General features: G+C 34.9%; 1 protein-coding gene across 2 annotated transcripts in view; it reads right to left on the bottom strand.

The window, feature by feature from the left end:
* Positions 1–27,236, bottom strand: part of LRBA (LPS responsive beige-like anchor protein) — a 402,463-nt gene that overhangs the window by 243,751 nt on the left and 131,476 nt on the right. For both annotated transcript variants that reach the window (XM_062573872.1, XM_062573871.1), the window contains 2 exons: positions 22,257–22,321; positions 10,566–10,674 (listed from right to left, as the gene is read on the bottom strand). In XM_062573872.1, the coding sequence (XP_062429856.1) occupies positions 10,566–10,674; positions 22,257–22,321 (174 nt within the window). The remainder of the gene's footprint in view (positions 1–10,565; positions 10,675–22,256; positions 22,322–27,236) is intronic.

The following is a 27,236-nucleotide window of genomic DNA, read 5'->3' as shown; positions in this document are numbered from 1 at the left end:
AAATGCAGGAATAATCTCTTAAGGGGTATTAAAGTCATCATTTCTGGCACAGAAAGACTCAGAAGTCCCTGAACTGAAAACCGTTGAACACTAGGAGTATATTCTTGGAAAGTATTACTAGATGTTTGCCATTTTTATATACTCTTCCTTAAGCTTCCCTTTGTTTGAGACAGGATATTAGGTTAATGGACTAACCAAGTGCCAAGCTTGGTCATTCCAGTAGGAATTAATCCTTCAAGAATAGACACGGAGAAGAACAAATAGATCATTTAGAGTATGCAGACCTCACCTTAAAGAAAAAAACTACAAGAATACTTCATTTTGCTATGCTAAATGAATTTTAAGGAGATGTGATAATTAAACAATAAATGAAAAAAGTAAAAATGAGAAGGAAAAAAAAATACTGAAAAAGACTACTGAAGCCAAAAGGCAGTAATCACATAACAATAAAGAAATATTCACTGAATACAAGTAATTTGACCATGACCTTTGACCATGAGCCAGCAATATGTCCTTGTGGCCAAGAAAGCCAACGGTATCCTGGGGTGCATTAGGAAGACTGTTGCCAGCAGGTCGAGGGAGGGGATCCTGCCCCTCTACTCAGCCCTGGGGAGGCCTCATCTCGAGCACTGTGTCCAGTTCTGAGCTCCCCAGGACGAGAGAGACATGGAGCTACTGGAGAGTCCAGTGTAGGGCTACAAAAATGATGAGAGGGCTGGTGCATCTGCCCTGCCAGGAAAGGCTGCGAGAGCTGGGCCTCTTCAACCTGGAAACTGAGGAAACTGAGGAAACTGAGGGGGGATCTTATCAATGTGTACAAGTACCTGAAGGGAGGGCCTCAAGGGGACAGGGACAAACTCTTTTCAGTTGTCTCAGGTGACAGGACAAGAGGCAACAGGCAGAAGTTGAAGCACAGGAAGTTCTGCCTGACCGTGAGGGGGAATTTCTTCCCTGTGGGAGTGACAGAGCCCTGGACCAGGTTGCCCAGAGAGGTGGTGGAGTCTCCTTCTCTGGAGATCTTCAAGGCCCGCCTGGATGCAACCCTGTCTAACATGCTCTAGGTGACCCTGCTGAGCAGGGAGGTTGGACTAGACGATCTCCAGAGGTCCCTTCCAACCTCACTGATTCTATTCTATTCTATGAATTATTGGAAGTTTACAAATAAGCAGAATAAGTAAGTTCAGTCTACCAGCTGCAGTAATGAGGACAAAATATCCTCAGGCTTTATTTTCAACCTTTTTTAATTGAATATTTTGAAAAGAAGCTTGATAAGTCTCTGAAAGGTAGTACGGTGTTGGAAAGAGTAAAGGGCTAAATTCAGTGTCCCAGACCACTCCCTGCCCAGTTTAAAGTTCTACAAAGCAATGCCTAAATATACTGGCAATACCACCAGAAAAGTACTAAAGTCCTACAGAACAGAAGTTCATATATACTGTCACTTATTTTACTAGCAATTAGCAGACATTTTGTCCTTCTTACCATAAAACAGGAGTAGAAAGGATTATAAAACATCACAAAACTAATTTCATCTTTGTGACAAAACTCTCCACATTTAAGGTCAGTAATTTCATTTTGAGAGCAGCAACGCTTACATTTTAATGATTAGGACTGTGCTGGTTTTAATCTTCCCTCTTCCTGGTTCTAGATGATTCTGTGTCATCTCTCCTAGTGTTCTTGACTTAAACTAAATTTTGAGGGAGGGGATAAGGGATCTATCTTATCTGCAGAAGTACAGTGCCAGAAACATGTATGGCCAGATTGATCTTTCCAGTCTGAAACAGTCCCTGAAGCCTTTGGACTAGTAATAATATTGATATTGACCCATTTCTTCTATTTTTAACTTGACATGCTGTTGGTAGCTCCATTTTATAGCATTTGTTTCTACCTTGTGGAGAGAACAAGATTCTCTGAATTTCTTTTGATTAATTCTAAAAGTGCACTGAGAGATCTATGGGTTTTCCTCTTCACGTTTTGAAGGCTATTAGGTGGCACATACCATGACACTGAATTAAGAGGTCTGCTTATTAAGCTCTGAGAAATTTAACTGAGCAATCTACAGAACTTTAGGTTATGCACTAGGTTACCCATCCAGCACTATGAATATATTATGATGAACAGCTGAAAGATAGGAAACAGTCTATCACACAGTAAATAGCATAATCACTCCAGTAAATAGCAGACTTATCAGAAAAATCAGCTTGCAAGTACAGCCTATATTCTTGCAAATATAGGCTACACTCTGATGTTTAATAATTATAATTATACATAATTTTTTTATATTTAATAATTATACATTTACTAGAATCATTCTTAGCCAAACAGCGGTTATCTTATTCACTGGCTGTAACTTTAGGCCTGTTTTTTGGCCTGCAATCCTTACAAACAATGCTATTCTAAAGTTTCAATATTAAGGTTACGTAAACTCTTTTTTACAAGTTTAGGTTTAGGTGCGGCTCTCTTTCAGCACTGACAGCAATGTTCCTTAAATCACTAGAAAACATTGCTCCAGAATGATGTAAACCATTCTTCTGTCTATCCCAGTCTTCAGACCCTGAAGATCTCTGGGTCTTTCTGTGACCTTGCCAGCAGTAATACAAAAATTCTTTAAATATAATGTCTTTCTCATTTAGATCAAACCCATCTATGATAAGAGATGTATACTGTCACCAGTGCATTTTCTGCAAAGTTTAATGTTAAACTCCTCAACACTGCCCTTAAAAAAAAGCAAACAAGTAATACCTACCAACTTTGGATAGTAAAAGATCTCCAATCACGCACAATAAGATGTTTGCTTTGTCAACACCAGGAATCTACAGTTAACGTACAGAGTCCATTACTACAGTCAGAGTTTATTTAGAATCATTGCCTTCCATGAGTTCTACAAAAGTCTGTATGTGAATAATAAATAAGGTAAATACTACTGATTTATTTTGCATGAATAGGTGAGAACAACAAGGTTTCTAATGGGAACATTAATTTGAAGCAAGAAATTTTTCAGCTAGCTAGCTTAGCTTTCATATCATGAGCATGAAAAGATGCAGCCAAACATGGAAAATGTATTTATAAACACCACAAACTGTATAAAGAGATATCGTATTAGAAGTTCAAAGCAAACATACACCATTCATCAAAGGCTTTTTTTAAAAGACCAAGAAAAGCTGAATGGTTAAACAACAGAGAAAGTAAGGCTGTTCAAAAATGGCATTCTTTAAGAAATTCTGTTCAAACAAGGAAAAAAGAAAAATATGTCAACTCTTGCACGTTATGTTTAAAAATGGAATGAAGTAGGCCAAAAGAGTTCGAAGAACACTTGCATAAAGGCATAAAAGGTAGTAACAAATTATTTTTTAAACTCATCAGGAGATGAGCCTGCTAAGGTATCTGTAGAGCTAACAGATGATCAAAGGATAAAAGAAGCTCTTGGAAGACAGGATCACTGCAAAAAGTACCAGTAGAGAAGTTTTGAAAGACAGTTGACAAGTGACCAACTGCAGGAACAAGACCGTATTCCCTCAGGTGAGCTAGAAGTAGTCAGGGATAAAAGTAGCTGAGCCATTAGCTACAGTGTCCTTGTTCAACCTGCCTTGGCATCAGAGAGATGAAACATGGCAAACGGACTCCAGAGGACAGCAGAGAACTACATAGCAGTAACTCTGAAATTAAAAAAAGGTAAAATGGTAAGTAACTCTGCTTTAAAAAAAAAAAAAAAAGTCAGCACTTTTTTTTTTTTTTTAAACAGGCCTGTTTCATTAAATTTCCTTAAATCAGTCACTATGCATACAAAAATGAAATATCCTGTTGATAAAGTCCACTGCTGAATGTTGAGTGACAGAGAAAGTCACTCAAGATTCATTAGGCTGTAGGGTATATAGGAATGCCTTCATAAGAATAAAAACTGATCAAAATGTAGGAAAAGGATTAAAAAAGGAAAGGTTAGTCTTTTACATGAATCTTACTGCATTAGTAAATGTATTCATAAATGACTAGGGATAAGGTGTGGAGGAGGTGACAAATTTTGCTGATAGTTCTAATTAATTCAGGGTATTAAATTAAGGACCAAATGTGAAAAAAAAGCTAATAAAGTAAATGGGAGATAAAACAACAGATAAAATTCAATACACAGAAATGTTATGCTATGTCCAAAATGTCATTCCTGCCACCCAGAACAACTTAGGAAGCTTCTCTATATAATTGCACTGTCCTTGCACCAATCCCTAAGCATGAACTATTCAACACTGCTAGAAATAAGATACTGAACTAGCTGGAAATTTGCTCTAACCCATCCATACTCTTACAAAACAGTTTACAAAAAAATTGGCATACTATTTGCCTGTGAAACAGAAGAGGAACATTTTTAAAATAGAGGAATAAAAGAGGTATGGAATTTCCAAGTGGATTCTGTTAACATCCTAAATGACTCAGGATTTTGAATGCTCTAAATAAAGTTCAAGACATTCAAGTTTACTGCCAAATTATTTCCTATTTCCTAATCCTTAGCTCTACAATGCCCTAATAACTAGATGTTCATTTGAGTATTTGAGGAATTACCATCACAGTAGTTCACAAAGAATTATGTGAGGTAAGTGAAGCTATATAATACTATGATTAAGTTTAATTTTTCAAAGACATTTTGGCAATGTCTCTTTACATAATGTATCTCATAATTCACCAAAATCAGCAACTGTAATGAATCAACCGACTACTATCACTTCCAGTTTTGTCAAAGAGGTTGATAGGAGAGAGTAGTTATAAAACAAAGTTTGTTTCAAAATGCTTCAGAAATTACTGCTATAATGTATTTTGATTTAAAATTATAGTATAAAGATAGATGTCACAGCATTCCAGGGCAAGTTTTAATTCCTTCTCCTCCCATTCCTTTCCTGCTTATAAAAGCACAGAAAAAGAAGAAACATAGCCAAATTTTCATCCTTTCTTTCATAACCAGGCAGTAGTTTATCTTCACCCTTCCCTGAATGCAAGGAATATATTGCAATGTTCAAGAGGAAAGCAAACTTCTCATTTCAGTATCCTTCGACTCATATGAGATGAAAAATCCTGAAAATTGCCACCTCAGAAGTATGAGAAATTTCATTTTTCCAGTTTGGGGCTTTTCAACATACTGTAGCTGCACACAACTGGTTAAGCCTCCAATGGAAAAAAATTCTTCCATACTGAGCACTCTAATGGAGAGTTTACAGATCACCTAGTATTTTAACAATGTTTAGAAAACAAAGTCTAAATTTTTCTTCCTTCTACCGACAGATGGTGCTATAATGCCTAACCTACCCAATGTGAAAGGCAGCATTTATTTAAAGATAGAAATTTGAGATAAGCGTTAAATCCACTCATATTGAAATATGTAAAGCTGTATTGAGGGCATCTCCAACTTTCAGAAGACTATAAAAACCTAATGTGGCAATGGAAAGAACTGTAACTTCTGGCTAACCTGACTACAGGCAGCCTACAATTTGCACCATCTGTTATCTTCATACATTCACTTACGGTACATTGCTGATAACCCACACTGCTAGAGAACAACCACCTAAATTAAATCATTCCAAAATATCCTGTTCCAATAAATAAGATCATTACCATTAAATGTGCTGAATAATATTCCATCTAAAAAGATGATGCAAGAGTCATAAAAAGATTATTTGTAAGTTCTATAACAAAGCAGTTTTTACAATTAAAAACAAGGAGGAGGGAGAATTTAGATGAAGAACAGGGACCCAGTCAAGTATAAAACCTTTCTTTATTTCTTCCTGTGTTTGTTACGTTTAAACTATCATCTAAAGAAATTACAAAGACACCAAATACCTTTTCATAATTCTTTCAAGGGCTCTCAAACATTCTTTTTGACTTAGGGGTATTCTGCCACAGCTGATAGGCAGTTCTCTTAAGCTACTTCCTCTGATTTAAAATAACATCTTCCAACATTTAATGCTTAGTGCACCAAAAGGGGAAAAGGTGCAGAATACAGAAGATCATGAATTTACATAACCACCAGATTTTGTTTTCTGCCAAGAAAGCTACATCTGAGTCACCAGAGGAATGCTTGCCTAGCCTTGCATCTTACCTCTGTCAAGGCAGTACTTACATTAACATTAAGATTAGTTTTTCAGCACGAGCCATAAAGCAAAACATTCCGTTTATTATGGCTAAACCATGGCCTATAAATTGATACTGAGTAAGAATTAAAACTGTGAGGAAGACTAAGTTTTCCGCATGAAGAAACATAACTGAACAGAAAAGGGCAACAAATTTTACAGCAGCTGGAAATGCTAGATTTAATTATTGAAGAGAAATCATGCAGAGAAGTTAGCTGCCTAGCATGATTTATAACAAATGTAAAGGCAAAGTCATGTGAAAATCTCAGTTAATCAACAGAAACAAGCAATAATAAGAATACCAGCACTTTATATTTCTATGGATTATGAAAATTTGAAAGAATAAAGTCAAGAAAAAGAAAGTTAAGACACTGACAATGACACACAATCTTTTAAAAAGGAGGCATCCAGGAGGCAGGCTGGTTTGTAAATTATGGCAGCAGTTACATTTTACAGATACAAAATTTAACAATGTGGTCACTATTCCTCACACACACACATGAAGCGAAGAACCCTTCTCCAAACATTTTAGAGGGTTTTTATAAAACTATTATTTGTGGTGTACTGCTCATTGTTCCTTTATAAGCACACAATGTTCAACTTTATTAATGGTTCTATAAAAAAGCAACTTTCCCCCTCATTTTTCTATTTCTTCATGTGGATCTTCCAGCCAAAAATGTGCATTGTTGAAGGAAAATGCATCAAAAATACTTCACAGTCTCAGATGTGGCATCACTGATTTTGGTCAAAATCCTGTAGCACTATCCAATGTCAAACTAAAGCTATCCTAGAAAGACACTTTACGATGCTTGAACAATTTAGGCCTAAAACACTAGCAGGTTTACATCTTCTGAATTCTGTAAGCATGTATATTCACACACAAATAAAGAGATTTATATAAGGGACATCTATCCAAGACAATGGGTGCTCTTGTCATAAATTACGAAATAAAGTCAATTAGAGCACACAAATCCCTCCCCCAACTCACACCAAACCCAATTATTCTCATAGGCCCAACTCTGCAGCAGTCTGCACAAATACTCACTCTAAGACACAGTGCAAATCACCAGATTTTTCAAGGTCATTTACAGAAAGTAGTCTGGGTGGTAGTATGACACTAGTTGTTAGAATTCAGGCATAAAGAGATTGCTCTTCAGGATTTTCAGTTCTCCCAGCAACTCAGGGTGGAATTTGCAAAGGGGCCACATGACCCAGGGTCACTAGGAAAAAATTAAGGTTAAGTGACTTATATTAGAATGCTCACATTTCCCCATTTAGTGTGAAATCATGAGATTCACTGCTCCCTCACCAGGGGAAATGACTGCAAAATATTGCTTCATCAGGCTTGTTTGAGGCTCAACCATATTATAAAATATATATCTCAGCTCCCTCTGTGACCTCTCTATATGTCTACATTCATAGATGTAACCAGAGAGGCAACAGTGAAAAGGCTGGAGAAGGAAGGATCAAAAAAAATATGGGAAATAAAAGGTTGACCTTTGGCTGCATTCAAAGAAAACCCCCTTAAAACCAATCCTTCACACCTCCAAAGCACACTCTCTCTTCTTCTTCTTTTTTTTTTTTTTTTTTTTTTTTTTTGCAAAAGTAGCTTATAAGAAAGATAGCATAACTCTTGTGTGCTCAGAACTCACTATATTACTTATATTATCTTCTTTTAAAAAGGAGGTGGCCAGATGAAGACCACCTATTCACTTTTTTCCAGACTGCTGAGTTGTAAGGTAGAACCCTCCAGAGGATGGGAGACTGCATCTTCCTTGGGAGAAGCTGAGCACATGCAGTTTGGAGAAGCTTCTGGAGTGCAGGACTACAGAGGCAGAGACGAGACACATGTAAATCAAGGGGGTCTGCAATGCCAATGGGGTCAGAGACTCTTGACACACGGAAGGAAGAGAAAAATAGCCAAAGACACAGATGCAAGCGCCCAACCTTTACTTCCAAACACAGAGGTGGCTGTACGGAGTTTGTTGCAGTTTAAGACAGTACTGAAAGTTTCTGAAAGAGATTTGCCCTGAAAAGACTTAGGGAGAAGAGAGATTTACTTTCAGATCCTTTTAATCCAAGCACTCAGTTTCCTTTATATCTGAAGTTACAGCACAAACTAGAACAATATGCAAAAAAAAAAAAATATATATATATATATATATATATATAGGTTTAGAGATTCTTTTGGTGGTTTTGGTCATCCTTTAAGGGAAATGCTTGCAAGTGTGTCATGACATGAGTGTCAGGACCAAAATACAGGAATCAACATCCACACCCATTCATACAGTGGAAATGCATCTATAAGTTGGAAAGTTGGATGATATGGTATGTCAGCCACTCAATACAGTACAGATCTGTTCTCGTTATGTGATGGGATGTCTCCAACCTAGTCAAGTGACAGATGCACTTCTGGATACATAATGGAAGAAGGACAAGTATTCTATAGCCTTGAGGGCCTCTTTAAAAGCTGTTAGGAACACCATGGCTGAAAAGTACAACAGCGATAACAAGAGTTAAACGGAAATTGGATAGGAAGTGCGAACATCAGACCAAGCTGTGGATGTAGCATGCTACATAAGAATTTCCAAATATTAATGGTACCTGCAGTGAATGTGCCTAATGGTTCCTCCTTCCACATGGAAATCATAGCACTGATTGAAGTCTGCCACAGACTTCTCTAACATTAACTTCATGTGACACTAAATTTGGTAGTGAAGCATCTGATAGAATCCAACAGTTGTATATCATGATTTTTACACATATGCAGAAGTGACACTAAGGCTAAACTTTAGCAATACAGTAACAAAACTAAACTTCATAAACAAAACAGACTGTATTTTAATACACTGGTTTCTGTTTAAGTTCAAGCTGATAAAACTTAAACCTCTTGAGCCACCATATTGAAATAGCACAGATTCAAAATAACATCAACTTAAAAAGTATCGTTCAACTCCTAACCTAGAGAGTTAGGGCACAGCAATACTCAAAAGCTATATTAAAAATGTAAGTTGATGCTCAGTGTAAATTTCTTCCAGACATCATAAAAAGGTGTTTCGAGACTGAAATAAGGTTAATAGTAAAGTTGCCACTGAACAACTGTATTCATTGATATCCTCTATTTAGAGGACAGAACCCCACACTTCACACAGATTTCCCACACACGCATGCACACACCTTCGCGTATGGTTTGCATCTGAAGAAAAAAAAAAAGCAAGCTGTTCACCTAATCAATAGCACCATGTCATGCATGGAGCTTCTGCATAAATCCCATGCAAAAGATGTCAAGCATGTCCCACTCCAATGATTATCAGGTAATGAAGTAGAGAGATGCACTTTTCATCTCCACAGGACTGTCGCCAAATCCTTGAAGTAATAAATGAAACATGCCTGCTATTTCACCACTGCAAAATGGTACTGTAGATACCTTACAACATCTCTGTTTGCAGGAGGGGGTAACTAGCTCTAGATGAAGTGCAGATATGTTATTAAACAACGCACAGCTTGAATCCTGGGGCCAACACAGATGACCTTTAGAACATAAGCACTGTCTAAGACAAATATGCTTTCATCTTTGGGGAATATTTTTTCAAGTAAAGATTTAAGAGAAAAACAGTTTAGAAATACGTTAAACGCAAATGTGCCTTCAATCTCTTAATGCTTCTCTCTAAAAGCAAAACCACAAGTAGTATCACATGTCAGAAGAAATACTAAGTACTCTTTAAGCAGAATACTAGTGAATTTAGCAAAATTTAACTTTTTTTTTCATTTAAACAATGCAATATTTAAAGCACACAGAAAGGAGCTACATGAAGTAGCTGAGATCCAAAACTGGAGGTATGACTATATTGAGCCAAATAAATAAATAAATAAATAAATAAATAAATTTTTTAAAAAAAGCATTTTTAGTGTAAAAACAAAGAGCTATATTCATTCTAGAATTCCTTAAGTGTGATGAATACACAAAAACAACAAAACCAGATTAAGGCATTTAAAACATACATGAAATGGTTTTAGAGATAGCTTAAGTGAAATAGCAAACAAACAAACTACACAAATAGAAAAAAAGGTGTTTCTTGTTTTTCAAAAAATAAGCTGTTACAATTTATCTTCAGTAAGGTTTTTCTTTTCCTCGGACTTGCACCTTGACTGCAGTGCTAAACTGCTTAAATCCATGCAGTGATATTTGCTTCATGGAAAGGAAGAGCATTGGTACAGTACAATTCCTTCCACCATAGACTACTGTTTGCAGATTCTGACAAGTTCTGAGCTACTCTGCACAGCCTGTTCTTCCATTGAAGCTGCTAGCAGTAATAGAGAGTCAAAACACAGCAAGACTGCTAAGCACCTTTCAGGACTGAATCTCTCACACCTAAAACATAAACCCAGCCCTGGAATCCTCCAACATATTGGATCTGTTTTGCATTTGTTTGTATTTAAAGAGAATTTATTTCTTACCTCAAATTCAGCATGTCGATGAATATCCTCTGCCCTCTGTCTACTCAAGATAAATTCTGCTTCATTGGCCACTCTTACTAAATGGTCCTTCATAGTTTGACTCAGTAACCTATGGACAGAAAATGTTTAAGAATTTCCTTGAGAATGACATCCTGAAATAAAAACTTATAATAAATATACAAATATTTTGAGCTCTATTCCATAATACTGATTTATATTAATTATGTTTATTATGTTTCAGTAGTAAGCAAAACTATTAAACGCAATATAGACATTTGTCATTTGTTTTACTTGAATACACATATAGACACATAAGAAAATCACATATATAGAACATATGTTAAAGAAAAATAAGCAATTTATGCATATAAATATACACAGTGAATGCCCTAACGTAACTGATGTAAAGGTTAAATGAAAATCTGAATTTCTCTGAAGTGCAGTTTTCTCTCCAAATATAAAACCAGGATTCTACATTAAGTATACATTTAGGCAATATTTTCAGGATTATAAAACATCCTTAGTCTCACAAACAAAATGCTAAGACACACATTGTTCCTGCTTATGCGTAGAATAAAGCTGTTATTCAATCTGAGATTTCTGAGGCCTGCATAAACCTTAGCAGCACACAGCTTGAGTAGTTTATGAATGGCAGAAAAGCTGACAGATTGAATTACAACCCAATTATTCTGGGAGTTCATATATTGTTACTAAAAACATTCATACATATTCCTTTTTAATTAGTTACATTGGGATCCATAAAGTTAAAATCAACTACACAGAAGCTTCTCTGTTTTAGACCATTTCAAGAGGTACATATTTCCACAGGATCATTCAGACTTACACCAGATAAATTCATTATATTCTCTACTTGTCAGTTTTTCAAAATACCTAGTATTATGCTATCAAATAAACTTTTTGTAAGATTTTCAGCTGCTAATATAGAAAAGAACAGGAGAACACAAAAATCACTCACTCGCCTTGCAGGTTAAAACCAAAATACTTTTCAGCAAGTCCACAGAGTCTATTGAGACTCTTTCTTTACAAACCTAGGGATTATTATGCAAGACACTTCTAACACATACAACTTTAATTTTATGAACCAGAATTTATTGCTTATCTAAGCTAAGGCTCCATGTCTGTGTCTATCTACATGCTTGACAGTATGACCCTCAATGCTTGGCTCTTTCTTTTCCTGTCCTATTCACAATCCTGGACTTGCAGTAGGATCGCAAGTCACAAGCCTACTTCAGTAAAAAGAAATTCAGAGTCAGAAAAACATCTGAAGATGAGAGAGGTCTTTGTTCATTGCTTCTTGCACTGCAAGACTGGGAAAGCTGTAGCGTAAGAGCTAATGAGACCATGTGATCATGAACCAGTTGGTTGAAGTCACTGGATCACTGTCTCCATGTAGATAAGTCTTGTAAAAAAGAAATACGCACAATTCACCATTTGAAGTATGACTTCATTCTCTGTTTTAGGAGGACCACATAGAAGCCACTCAGTTGGGACTACATTTTCATTATTCTCACTCCTTCAATTTTTAAATAGTTAATTTTGGAATAGAATTAGCTATTGATCAACGAATCTATAATTTGGCCAATTTATCTGCATACATTAGTGACAACTTTTTACTTCCAAAAACATGAAGAACCAACATTACTGCAATGATGTAACTCTGATTTTATACCTTTTCAAAGCTTAAAAATCAGGAAAACTGACTAGTTAAGATGACACGGCTCAAACACAGGGAAGAAAAAAAAGCATCTCTAATAATTTACAACAGTGTTCAGCAAAACATTAATCCCTACTAATGAACCAACATTCCATTATCTTTGTTGGGTTTGTCAATACCAATTCCTTTTGCTAACCTGATCAGTCTAAGAAAAACACCAGACATCCTCTAAAATGCCCACCTGTGCTGTGTACAGAAAAGCAGGCTATATAATAAATAATTGTTTTACCAATTTTTTACATAGATTTTCCTTTTAATCTACTAAATGTAACCAGTAAGTAGTCCAGCACATGACTGATGGTACATTGGCAGTTACTATGCATTTGCAGAGATGATGGATTTGTTCTAAGCAAAGCAAAGAACTATATTCCCTCACAGAGAAATAACGTTCTCAAAACAGATTAAAGTCTACCTAATGAAAAACAAATAGCTTTTGAGCATCAGAAGCTCACTTTCCTACGGATCAGTTGTGTTTGTCACCCCCCCCCCCTTCTCCTTACTAATCTCACACACTTTCTCTTTCTGTTCACTACTAGGCCAGCATGGATAGATAAAACTCACACACATAACAAGTACACAGCTGACTTCTGACAATCCAATTTTAAATTTGCTTGCTTTTCCCAAAAGGAGTAAGTAATTTGGATCTATTTTTTTCTTCCCAACTATATATCTTCATGAAACTCATGGAACTTAACTATTTTTGAAATTTCTCTCTCACTTGCAAATATCACTGGAATTGGCTAATATATTCAAAAGAACTGGAGAAGACAGATGAGTAATCATTACAGACTTCTCACTTCCTTAAACTAACAGCTGAAAAAAGCTCCTGAATCAGATGAGCCAGCAATTAAAGAATTGACAATATGTCTTAGATTTAGGACTCTCTCATACACTGAGAAATTTAAGTGAAATAACTGAAGTTTATATATACATACATAGACATACATATATATAGATACACACACACACACACACACACACACACACACATTTTAAAAAAATCTTCCATAATGAATAATGTATTCTTAAAAACAAGACTTTGTAGATATTTCCTAGTTGCATTTGTCATTTTGGCAGTCAAAAATTCTTAAGTCTAAGAACCAAGCCTGAGCATATCATAAGCACATATCAGTAACTTCAATCTGTTTTCATATAAAAATTTAGAAGTTCCATATTGTTATGCATCAATGATTATACAATTACCTCTCTACTGCAAATTGCAAAATTCAGTCTCTACAGGTCTTTAGAAAGTGAGGACAAAGACTATTTGCTAATATAAATGAGGCCAATATAAGATGACATGCTGATTTCTACCACATGACAATTGTGTTCATTATTTACATTCACAAACCTCAAAGAGCAAACTTCAATCCATTTTTGGTCATGTTTTCCAAATGCATATGCATTTGGAAACTAGCATATGCTTAGTTTCACTTTCTTCTAACAATGCTTATGTCATTTTAATAACAACTCAAGTTTTATCATTACCTAGGCTTCATTTGGATGTTCTCTTAGAGAACAGTATCCATATATATATAAAAGAATACTCAAGTTTATGCTTTGACTTTACCATTGTGTCAAACTTGGCCAACTAAATACATATTTATACATGTATGTAATGGTGGCGTGATCTAACAGAGGTGTCCCCAGTTATTATTCAAAAGTAAGGGCAAATACTAGCTCTCAGCACCTCTATAAATTAACATACCTCCAGTCAGATGCCTAAATGAAGTTTTAATCATCTCCTTCCAGACACCAATTTTGAGAACCTTGGCAGCTATTTCATTTCCATTTGAGACAACAAAAACATTGTTGAACACCAATTTTCTGAAGTGTAACCCACCGCTTGCACAAGAAAAAACTATTTGCCAGCTAAGATCACTTTGTTAAGGCAAAGACAAAAATCTCACTCTTCCAAAAGCATTAGTTCAACTCCAAACTACATAAAACATGTTTTGTGCACACACGAATGGCTATGAACTGTATTAACTAGATCAGGTAAGTTTACATGAGGGAAATGCTTTCTTCTAAAGTAGAAACGACAACTTTAGAAACATTCAATTCTCCTCATTAAGGCAAGTACACTTCATGGATTTAAAGAATCATAATCATTCTTTCTGGCATCTACTCTGGTCTCCTACACAAAACTGATCATGCACGTTTTCCCCCAAATAGTTTCTCTGTAAAATCTGTACTTTCACTTACAAAATAGCTTTAGAAAAGGGAGCAGCCATCTTTCTGAAAAGATTTGAAGAGATTTTATATCGTTTCCCCCAGAAGAATTTTTTGTAATAATTACCATCATTTTTTAAAAATCTCTATTTCTTGTCTTCTTTTAGACTGTTTTTTTCTTCCAATAACTAGAGCCAAGTCCTTTTTTTGTTAGAATAAAAACAACATCCAAATCTACTTCTCCAGATAAATACCTTTTTCAAGGCAGAGTAACAGCTTTTCACCTCTTAAATAGACTCAATTTCTCATCATCTTTGAAGTATGCACACCCAAACTGGAAGAAAAACTTCAGTTTAATATTCTTCTTGCTTGTGTTTCATAATCTCTTTATACATACCGAAGAACCATGTCTTGCCTTCTCATATTAATAATCTCACATGCCTGTTACCATCTAAATTTGTCAGTGTTATTAATTACAAGATGTTGCTGAATGTGGTGACCTACATCCCTTGCTTGAAAGATCCACCTTGGCTTTGGATTTGTTTATAGAAAAGTTATTGAATTAACATTTTTGTAATTCTTAACAGGAGCAGAGGTGTGTTTGGAGTGAGGATGTCTGTGTTACGCAGTAGCTCGACCATTTTATCAATGTGTAAAGACCAGGGACTATGGCATACCAGGCCTACTTGTCCGCTTCACTGAACACCAGATTTGAGGTCTCAAACAAATTCTTCTTTGTTTGTCTAAGCATTTTTTTTCCAGATTAAAACATTTAATCATTTGAGCAACTTTGAAAAGATGAGCAATCTAGTAAAAATAAGCAGAAGGACTGATCCCATGCTGGAAGTTAAATATATAGTTGCATACTTTGCCAGGTCAGGAATGAAGTGCTAAACCATTGAGAGATGGAGTCCCAGCCAAATAGATTAGATATTTGGATTTTTAATGCGCTGGAAAAGAAAGCTATGAGAATATGAAAATCTTTTTACTCTGACACTCAACTGCTGAATGCTCAGATAACTCAAGCTTCTCCACACAACAAGCAAACAGGAGAAGGTATAACAGGAAAAAAATGGAACAGAAAAGATACACATTAGAAGAGAAAGCCAGAGATAGATACATTCTGAGTTAGTATTTCTGACACCCAACAATTATCAATTTTAGTAAAAATACAGCAAAAGCTTTATAGGTGACATTTACAACTGTTTAGTGATAAATCCCTCCAAAGTATTGCAGAGAAGGATTATGAATATTCCAGATGCTGTCATAACAGAGAACTCGGAGATAGCCAGGAAAGGAGGATAAAGGTAAGCTTTCCTACTTGTACTCCTCATAAACCTAGCATACGTATAAGAGATTCTCTTATTTCAAAGGGAGATATGTTTTATAATTGGATACACTCTATCTTTTATGGTATCTGACTGTTCAATGTGCTAAGTGTTGGAATTCCTACTGCCAGAACGTTTACAATTGCTTTGTAGAACAAGGATACTTTACAGATATGCTGCTCAATCATCAGAAAATACAGAGAAGTCCATAAGGTCCTAAACCTTTGAACACATTTATTCCCCTGGAAGTAGCGGGGGCGAGGGGGAAGCAATGCAGAGCCAACAAAAAGCTGTTCTGAATGTGCAACAGAATAAATCTGAAGAGCACTCTGAAAGGATAGCTAGGAGGGGGGACACACTAATCCAGTATTTTCTAGTCTTGGATAGCTACTTAAAACATACTAAAGCCTAGTTAGAATTAACATGAGATTTTGTTCATATCTGGGTATGACTGTATGACAGATGATTTTTTGAAAATTGTAACAGTAGAATCTCTTGAATACACACTGAGTGTAATATAAATATCTTGTTATTACTCCTGCACTAATTTTTGTTTTAAAAGCATTTTCTATTAAAAAAAATAAGAATTCTCAGCACTCAAGTGGTTTATGATTTTCTTTTTCTTATAAAACTAACAAATTAATGACATGTGCCCTAAAGCAAAATCTATCTTTTTCACTACAAACACTCCAAAGTTACTAGCATTTCTGATAATAAAAGCTTACATTAATTTTTAACCATTAAGATATAGTTCTAAAATGTTTCTGCTTCATCATTAAGTTGCAACATAGTTCATATGTTTCTAGTTACACAAAAATGATGCAATTTAAATCCATGCAGAGATGATCAAACAAAATCAGTGAAATAAATAGTTTTAAAGATAGTTGTGTATGTCACATAGTATCTTAGCATACACACACAAAATCATGTAATGTCAAAAACTCTATCTCAAAACACTTATCTATCTCTCTGACTTACATCCAAGCCACAATTTCTAATTTTCAGCATATTTTAAATGTTGTTTAGTGTCTAGCTTAATCATCTTTTGCAGTTCAAATTCAGGCATCAACAAGGCTACTTCTACTATGAAACCAACAAAATAATAAAAATAAAAACTTAGAATATAAATCACCAAAACCCCCTTTTACAAAGCCTAGAACTTGCACAGAATGGGTTGCTAAAAAGCAAGGAAACATGGAGAACACTTTTTTCTTCTACAAAACTAGACTAAAATGCAGGTCCTACATTATCAAAAGCTCAAGACAGAGGCAGCAATAAGGGAAGCAGACGTGGTAATCAATTCTAGTTTGGACGTGACTACATTTATCATTTTTTTTCTGAGCCTTTTTTGGTCAATTATGCACAAAGGCATAAATGTGTCAGTTATCATCCATTTTTTCATTAATAGCTATATTTTTCTAACCATTTTCCATCACAGTAGTTGCTTCTATGGCAACACATTCTCTAACATTCGTTCCTTGAGAGTGATCGCACTATTGCAACTGAAAGACAATTGAACAGGGCAGCCTACATCTGTCCCCTATTTGCCATTAGGAAAGCATGTAAGTAATTGGCCAACTAGTTTGATTGCCAACTATTTCAATATTAAAAAATATTGCATCTAAGACCAGTCAAGAGTAATATATACAATTTAAGAGAAGGAACAGTAGGTGATGTGTTGAAATGCTCTACTGCGGTTCTTTTTTTAAAGAATGCTGTAGCAATACCCAATTAGAGCATTGCTGTTTTTATATCACTGGATGTTATGTATTGGGGGAATACCATCAGTTACAATTGCTTATTTCTGGAAAGATTTGGGGGGTTTATGGTTGGTTGGTTGGTTTTACTTTTTAAAAATATTCAGCTTGTATGCTGGCTGCTTCTCTCCTTCTCCCAACAACTTTTTAATTCAATAGGTAATTTCAACCAATTTTTTTAATAGAAGATTTGAGTTTCCCAAAATATATTAATTACAGACAAGTTTTACAGTCACTGGAAGAAAAAACTTGTTGCAAGTGTTCTGTTAAAAAAATAAATAAAGCTGAATTTTACTGATAGCCAGAAAATCCCGTACAGAAAGAGAATCTTCTGATATGGGAAGATAATTTTTATCAGTCTTCATTCCTTATTAGACAACAGAGAATCTAACCTTAAGAAAAATGCCACAGAAAAACAAAGTTCATTAGTTTTGCTTCTCATGCGTAAACTTGTGAACCCTTGAGTTTTGGCTTGTTTGTTTTGATTGATTATTTGGAAGGGGGACAGCAATGGGAAGGAAATTATACACATATTCTGTTAATTTAATGAGGTTTTCTTTTAACCAAACTATGCTTACGTGAGAGTATTTTAAAGCAACTTGTCCCCAGTGTTCACTTACAGAGGCATAAGCATGTATGTATTGAACACATCATCTAAATCTTTGGATGACTAAGAAAACTGTGTGTTTGAGAAAATTAAAGCTAAGTATGTCCAAGAGTCTCTTCAACTGAAAGTCTGAAAGAATATTACTGCGGCATGCTTAGGAGACTGATCCCTCAACCCCAGCCATGCCAAACCCGTTATCACCCCAAAGGGGATAATAACTGTCATGACTGTCTCAAGCACAAGTACGTTTGTTAGTTCACCGACCAACATAGAAAATAAGGTCTAGCATAAGAGATGTTTCACACTAAAATGTGCTAATGAATCAAAGCGACAGGAGAGAGTTTTAATCTTCACGGAGCCAAGGAGTTGTTTGCTAACTAGTCAAGTAGAGGAAATAACAGTCTAACAAAGAGATATTTGTACACTCAAGGAAGTAAAACAATGCTTTTTCCAGTTTAGCAAAACAACTTGACCATCTTCTGCATAAGGAGGAAACATTCTTAGTTTCAAGCTGAAAGATTAAATAAAAAAAAAAAAAAAGCGCATATATATGTCTGGATATCTTGGGAGCCATCAGAGGAGGGGCTGGCAGCCAGAACTAACCAGTCACACCTAGCGACTGGAAAGCTCAAGCGAACAAACTTGCTGTCATCTGTGAGCACTTGGGTTGAGGCTCCAATAAAGACTACCTCTAAAGGGTGAACCCAAAGGTAAAAAGCAAGTATAAAGACTGAAAATGAGACTGGCAGCAGACAGCAGTTGAACAGGCTAAGGAAAATGTTTCACAATCCATACCTCTGCTGCACCCATTAGAAAGCAGTGGGTACAGGCAAATTTGTAACAAGATTTCAAAGAACATTAGTAGTATTCCCAGATATTACACTAATAGTGAATAATACTTATTCACTTTCATTAAAATTAGATTCATGTTCAAAATAGCATTGTTCTGAAACTCACATTCCTTTACACACACAGAAAGATGTTATTTTCCAATACCTGCTACTTTAGCCTTTCACTTAAAATATTCAGTACCTTCTTGTTTATCTAGACAAAGAGTTTCTCTAGTTTCTCTTTCCTTTAAATGGGGGGAAAAAAACTCAAAAAACTAAGCTTGTCTCGTAGCCTTCAAAAAACTTCACTTGTGTACTTCAAATACAGGTAGGTTTACTGTTCTGTATTTTCCTATAGTAGTCACCTGCCTGGAGATTTTTTCAGCTCTCAAAATCCAGAATTTGACTGAGGACGTACAAATCAATTCTGCTATATGTCTGCAGTGAACCTGACATACCTGAGAAGCCTAGGAGCTACTATATAATGTAGAGCACCAGTAACTTGCAGCAATTACATGTAGAGCATTAGTGAATTGTAAACAAGCATTCAGCCCAACACATCCTGAATGCAGTACTTGCACAGTAGACCTTGTAAGTCCCAAGAGACAAACCTTCTGCATGTATTTCTGTTCAGGGAGTCCTAGACAAAACATGGCAAGCCTAAACATAAAACTTTCATCTGGTGTAAGGCAGATGGCACATCCATACATTTCACATAAGATTAAAAAAATCCTTTTGAAAGCAACTCTAAGAAGAGATTTAGATCGCTTCTAGATCTTTGTCTTCTAGAAATATTTCTACTTGTCTTCTTTGCCACATAATATTCAGAATGCACTTCAGATTAAAAGAAGCTATATCCTTTGATCTCTTTAAAACTAGTCCAAAATGTGTAATAAACATCAGGAATAAAATCCTGCTTTAAAAAGGTTATAGGATGACTAAACCTTTTTCCGCCAGAAAAGCAGGCAATAGCAATTCCGTGATTCCACAAATTCCAGGCAGTTCTTCCAGCCCTTAATTTCATATTCATTCTAACATTACACATATTACGGTATCCCATAGACATTCTTAGCACTTCTTGCAGATCAGTACTGTCCTCTCTACAACCACCTTGTCTTTAAGAGAGATTATACAATATTTATGAGTAGGAATTAAAAAATTAATCTATTATAATATGATTATGCAGTGGAAGTCTACATCAGTGTCATTCAGCTATTTTCCTTTTTAAATTATAATTAAAGTATTTGAGAGTTGCCAAATTTATAATGTTATGGTAAAAATACATAAAACAATAACAAATACAATGAAAATATATAACCTGGAATATTTTAGTATGTTTAAGTATGTGTGCAAGAAAACTAACGTGCAATCTGTAAAAAGAGAAGAAAAGAGTAGCTCTGGAATGCAGCTCATGCCGTATGAGGGATAATGGTTTCATTTTAGCAAATGCTGAAAAATCCTAAAGCACCACAAATTCAGCAATAACTTCAGATGATCCTATAAACAGCAATGGAGGAAAAGAATTAGATAAAAGGAAGCATATTCAAGAATTGAAACCCTTCTCCCTGTAATGACAGTTATGTTCCTGGCTTTTTTTCTTTTTCTTTTTTCTTTCTTTTCTTAAAAAATAAATAAATAAATAAATAAATAAAAACACTCTTGCTGCATGAGTCAGGAACAAAATGAAGTAACAATTACTTAGATATTTTCTGCTAACCAAAACCATACTTTTCAGTCTTCAAGGGATCATCTGTCCCTGAGACAACCGCTTTGCTAATGCTAGCCTGTACGTTATTGAAGTTGATGGAGTTGGGGAAGTGATTTCATCTGTGTCTGTGATGGGCAGTGCCCTATTTTCTTATCAAAGAAAACAGTCAATCTCAAACACCTTTACAGATAGAATGCTCTCTGAAAATTTGACCTGGACAAGCAGAATAACTACTAGGCAAACTGCTGCTTACAATCCAGCCTCATTTGATCTGTTAATGATAATCATCACACTCAGATGAGGCTTCCATTGTGGTTTACATGTGTGTGGGATCTCTGCATTATCTGTGCTAATAAAACATTAATCAAGGGCCAAATTTACAGCAGGCACTTTATAAGTGAGGTCAAGACAGGTCAGCCTCACATAATAGGAAACAACTACAGGCTAGATCTTAACACTGTAACTGAACACCCTTGTTACTTTACCTTGGCCCTTGGGATCAAGACTGGTAGCAAAATGTTTTTTTCTGCCTCAGAACAACGTTTCCCCTACCATAAACCCAAACATAACCATTAAAATGGTCATTACTTTGGCATGTTTTGACAATATCTATATATTTCAGAAGAAAAATCTCAAATAGCTACTCTCCCTAGCCCTAAAATGTTAAAAGGATATTTATATAGCATTTTAGTTTATGTGATATCTCAGTAACATTCTCAAAAAAAAAACTTCCATTTTTCATTCAGTAGCTGTCTTAATCCTGTAAAATTGATTTTCTATTGAGATTCTTACTAGCTTAACTTACTTACTAACAGAATTTAGGTTTAGAAAATGGCTTTTCTTATAATGCTCCTTAGCTAACTCATTAAGACATCTTCAAAAAATCCTTTAGGAAAAGTAAATATTGCTCTTAGTCTGCTTCAACAATCGATTCCTAATGAAGAAAATATTGATGGTTCTGAGTAGTCACTACAAGTCAAAGAGCATGGCCTCATCACCTGCTCCATCATTTTTCGAAAGTCCCAGTAAAATACACTCATATCATTACTCATAGAACATTTAACCAAATTGTTAACATTAGCAGAATTTTTGATATCTTTAAAGTAAAGCTCTTCCATTCTTTTTTATGAGGTAGATGGGAAATAAATGAGCAAATCAGAATCTAATTTTTGAGACAAAGGCTTATCTTACAATTCCTGGTTAAAAGCCTTCCAAATACCGATTCCCTTCCTCAAGAGATTAGCTGAATACAAATTACAGTATCAATATTAACCAGTGCATGAGGACAGGAAGAAAGAAAATTCATGACATGCTCATAAGAGAAATATTTAATGGTACTAAAAAGCATCCAGATTCTGAAAAAATGCCATAATAATATCAAAGTAAAAAAAAGTATTAAAGAATGTGAGTTTAAGATCATAAACTCAAAAGAATTGACACAAAAAGAGAACTCCATTAGGGATCAACAATATAAGAAAAATTATTTAAAGAAACCTCAAGCCACATAACTTTCTAAAAGCTAGGACAGAGGAGCTGTTGAATATTGCGACTTACCTTCCCTCATTGACAAGCTCAATAAAGGCAAGGCCAGCGTTCTTTTGTATAGAGTTCTGCCACTCCTGGAAAGAAAAAAGAAATAGCCGTATGAAAAGAAGAAAAACAAGCAAAAAAACCACTGTCAGCCACAAATCTATACATTTTTTTTTTTTTCAATTCTGGCAACTTAGAGCCCCCCTTGTTCCCCCCCAACAAAACTATAAAACACTTATCAAGCTATTCAGTAAGAAAGCAATGCCAGCATGAAGAAACAAAACACTATCATTCGCTCAAAATTACTTACATTCTTTGGAGAGGAGAAGAAAATACAAAAACATCCCACAAATGACCACATCTTTTTCTTCCACTATGTTATGCACAAATTCTGAAATAACTCTGATTGACAGATGCACTTTGCCTTAACAAACCTTGGAGAAGCTTGAAAGAACTCTTCCATACTAATCTAAGGCTCATTCTTTAGATATAGATTTTTTTTAGGGAGCTCAGTTTTATTTTGCGTATTTACTGGTAACCTTCTCAAGCAACATACAGCCACCTCTTCTCCTAAAATCTATTTTATCAAAGGAATCCTGGAACATAGCCAATCACTGGGGTTTCCCCCTTTGCAAGCTCAGGAGAAAGGAGAACTGGCCAACAAAAATACAGTGAAATTTTTAATCTCAAACTCAATAGCAACAAGTTAATAGAGCTAAAAATTAAAGCAGCAAATGTGCAAACATTGTATTTTGGGGGAAAGGTGGAATCATTTGGATAGAACAGATCAAATATAACTCTTAGTTTAAATTAGTTCTGGTTTTGTTTTCTTTCTACCATAAGTAAAGCATCTTTCTTAATAAAAAATAAAAAATGTTTTCATGTCAGAGAGCTACCTTAGTTTTGTATGGTTTTCCAGATCAGCTTCTTGATTTTTCAGTCTTTGTAGTATGAAATAATAATCCCAGTGATCATTCACTTCACCAGTTCTATAAACGTGGTTCTTCTTAAAAACCTTGTCAGTTCCAAAACAGGCAAAAAATGCAAAACTGGAAATATTTCCTAAAATCACTTTCAGATTTCTAAATGCAGGAGTTTTTAATTTTCCTTATCAAGAGAGCAGGTTCTTTGCCACTCAGTTTTGCAAACTACATTACCTCTCTCAGTCAGTGACATGAACGTTTGATCATACATATATACATGCACACAAAAATCAACAGTACAGTGTTGTTTTTTATGATATAGTCCCCCCATCCCCAAAAAAGATTTCCAGATTTCACCTACAGGGAAGAGGTTACAACTCTGACCTCTCAAGGTTTAAAATCTTCCATGCCCAACATTCTTCTATCACTTTTAAGCTGCAACAATCTATTACAATTGAAGTAGTCAGAATTAAGAATAGAATAATTTGAATTTGTGATGTATTATTCCTCATGAATTATAAATATATTACTTTTTATATAGCTAATTTATATGCATTATTAAGCAAGCAACATTCTAAATATGTCCGCTATGTTCCATTTATGTATTCTCATATATGACATTTTCTCTTTTTTTTTGGGGGGGTGGGGGGAGGCTACAAGGGTCATTGGCTTTCACTGCTACATGTCTTAATAATATTTCTCCTACTATCCTTCCTCAATCTCTCTCCTACAGTCTTCTTATTGCCACCAATATGTGGCTTAAAGTTAGTCTCTTAGAAGGCTGAAATAGCATTAAGAAGTATTTATTTTTGTTAGAAAATACCTTAGACTATTAGAAAATCCTAATAGTCTAAACAAAATATAGACTATGCAACTAATATTCTGAACTGTATTTTAATACGAAACAAGTTGTAAATATTTAACTTTGTGTAATAATTAATTCTCTGTAAGCTTAAGAAAAGCAAAATAATTTTCTTCTATTTATGATGTCTTCCATCTGTTGCTCTACGCTAGTAATGTACCTCTCTGCTCTTTAACAGAACTCACTACAATACTTGAAAATTTAATTGGTGAAGATGGAGGTTGCCAAAAGTGAAAAGAAAGTGCATTTATCATGATACTTTTCAGCATTTTTCTCTACATCACAGACATCATCAAAGAAGGTGTTAGTCTAAACAATTTCATAAATCACAGCTGAGCACACCCTAAAGCTAGTTTTAATAGTTGAAAGAAAAAACTAATGGTCATCTTTCATGATCCATTCAGTATTTCCCCACAGTATATGTTGCCTCTCAAACAGTTACACTCGGTATGCATATTGCATTATTATATCAACATCTTAGTTATCCATCTCCCAAAGGTATTAGGAAAAAACATGTTAAAAGCCTCAAACTCAACCACTAATGCAACTAAATAACTACAAAACATTGCAGCACTTTCCTAAGGAAGGACTGTAAGGGAAGAATCAACAAAGTCAATTATTTCATACCTGTTCCAAGCTGTACTTAATTGACCATCATTTCCTATGGCTATAAATGTTTAGGATCTGAGAGACAATCTCCTTTCAATGTTTTGGTCAACGTACAGTGTATAGTGAAACAGGAAAAACCTAGAAGCTCTAAACACTATCACAAGTGGCTACAATGAAAAATAAGCATTGCAAGGAGACAAATAGGAAATCACATTACATTCAAATACTTTGTCTGATGTGGAAATTTCTTAGCTCATTATAACTTCACCTACTCCTTAATGGAATCTGTAAACCCTTTCATAGGCACTCTAGATACAATGCAAGTACTATATTCTTTCCTGAAATGGTGTTTTAAGCCTGATCTGAACTATAATTCCATACAGAGTAACATATTGCATTTCCTATAGCTTTAGCACAAGCCTCCCAGAAGCAAAATTATATCCAGTCCTTGATAGCGCTAACTTTATATCATCAGCAAGTTTCATTAACACTCTCATTGAGATGATCACAAAGATCATTAAAAGAAAACATTAAATAGTACTGGTCTTAAAATCACCCTTTCAGAAACTAATAAACTCCCTCCAGTTTTATATTATGACTTAGTGTTGCCCCATTTGAGTCTTTTCTTTTTTTTTTTTTTTTAATGTATTTTACAGTTTGGAGTTTTTTTTTCTAATTCATCTCAACTAATGATCAGTCAATATGACAGTACCAAATGCTCCATGAAAATTCATATAAATTACTACCACACTTCCTTTGTCTGGGAAATAAATCTTGGCCAAAGAAAGCAACCAAATCAGTCTGGCAAAACAATGTCCAGTAATTCTGTGTTACATTTTATTTTATTTTTACTACATCTGCATGAATACTTATTTCAGTTTTTAAATATATTTAAAAGCCTTTCACACTACACAGGTTACCTTATGTGGTATAAATTGATCCCCTTTTTTTCTTTCTTAAAAATAAGCTATGTTTCATATATGGCATTGTTATGTAAGTTTTTTTAATATTCTGCATTTTCAGGTGCCAAATCATCACTTGTTTCTTCCATTTGTCATTGGCTCCCTATTCATTCCTAACATCCTTGTTCAGAGGCAGTCCTTAAGGAGGCTGTTATTTACCCAGACTGGCCTGAAAATCTCTTCTACAAGGAGCAGCTAGTAGGAGACAGCTTCAAAACAAACAAATGCAGGTGGTTCTTCACACAACTGGTTATACACCAGTGGATTGCCATCACCAAAGGATGTTGTGATGACTAAAAGTTCAACAGAATCAAGAGAGGACTGCACAAGTTTACAACAGGAAAATTCACTACTACTAAATATACAGAAACTACATCCAATTCAGGAAATACCTCAACTTGAAAATAATTGGAAGAATACTCATGGAGGAGTATCATAAATGCTTGTCCTGTTTTACTCCACTTGTGCTTCTCTTTGTGTCCAAACTTGAAGACAGGAGAGCTGGTCCCTTTGTCTAACCCGGTATAACCATTCCTCAACTTTAATCACTCAAATGTCTCAAAACTCAAACAAACGTTAAGAAAGTCTTGTTGATAAATATTTTTCTTGGTTTGGGATTTGACGTGCTTGCATGTGGGCAGTGAATGTATATATCTTCATATGTCAAGAAAAGAAATATAATCATACTTCAAACAACCAAAAATCTATATTGTTAAAGCTATATAAAAACATTTGTATATCTAATTCATTAACTGGACTAATTGTTAAACAAAAAAAAATACGCATCTTAACCAGAATATTCAAAAAAATTTCCAACAGACGAAGACTAATCTATTTTAAACTAGAAAACTGTACTGTCACTTCTATTTATAGGTCTCATATAAAGTTATATGCACACATACATATGCATACCCCTTATATAATTCATCTGATAAACTTATTAAAAATCATTTTAACAAGGTTAACATATTCCAGAATTAATATTTGAAATTCATAAGTAAGAAAAAAAAAGATAGCAAATTCATTTCTAATCTATCCTTCTCATAAAGCTAGTGGAGTTTCAATAATTTATTTTGATTATGAAACAAATGAGAAGGATGACTTCGGTATTGACAACTAGGAATACAGCACTAAGGAGCAGGATGGGAAAATGTGTGAACATATGACTAAGACATAATATATCCTAGAGTAAAGGTCAAATCTGCATGAAAAACTTGCTCATAGAGAGATATACTAATCTCTAAGTGCCTAAAGTAAACTATCAAGAACTTTTCAGCAGTGTTTGCACTTGGTGTCACCACTCTCTCAGCACCACATCTACTACAGGCTTGAACAAACGCAGCAATAAAGAACATTTAGCCAAAAGCAGATTATCTCAGTCGAGTTCTTCATCATAAAAAACAAACAAACAAACAAACTCCATGTTAAGTAGAACCTCCGCAAACAGAAATAATTTTCAGAGAGTTGAAGTACACTGTAACAATTTTAGAATATAAAGCTTCATTGAAAAATACAAAAAAATCTGACATAGAATTACATAAAATCATGCCTAAAAATTCCACTTACTGTTCTAATATCATAATCAGCATGTAAAAAATAATGTACAAAACAGCAAAATTATGCAAGCATGTGACATTTAAATATAAGA

The sequence above is a fragment of the Rhea pennata genome, chromosome 4, assembly GCF_028389875.1.
Source record: "Rhea pennata isolate bPtePen1 chromosome 4, bPtePen1.pri, whole genome shotgun sequence".
Lineage (NCBI taxonomy): Eukaryota > Metazoa > Chordata > Aves > Rheiformes > Rheidae > Rhea > Rhea pennata.
Note: the sequence above shows the minus strand (reverse complement) of the source record. Positions and strands in the feature narration are given on the sequence as shown.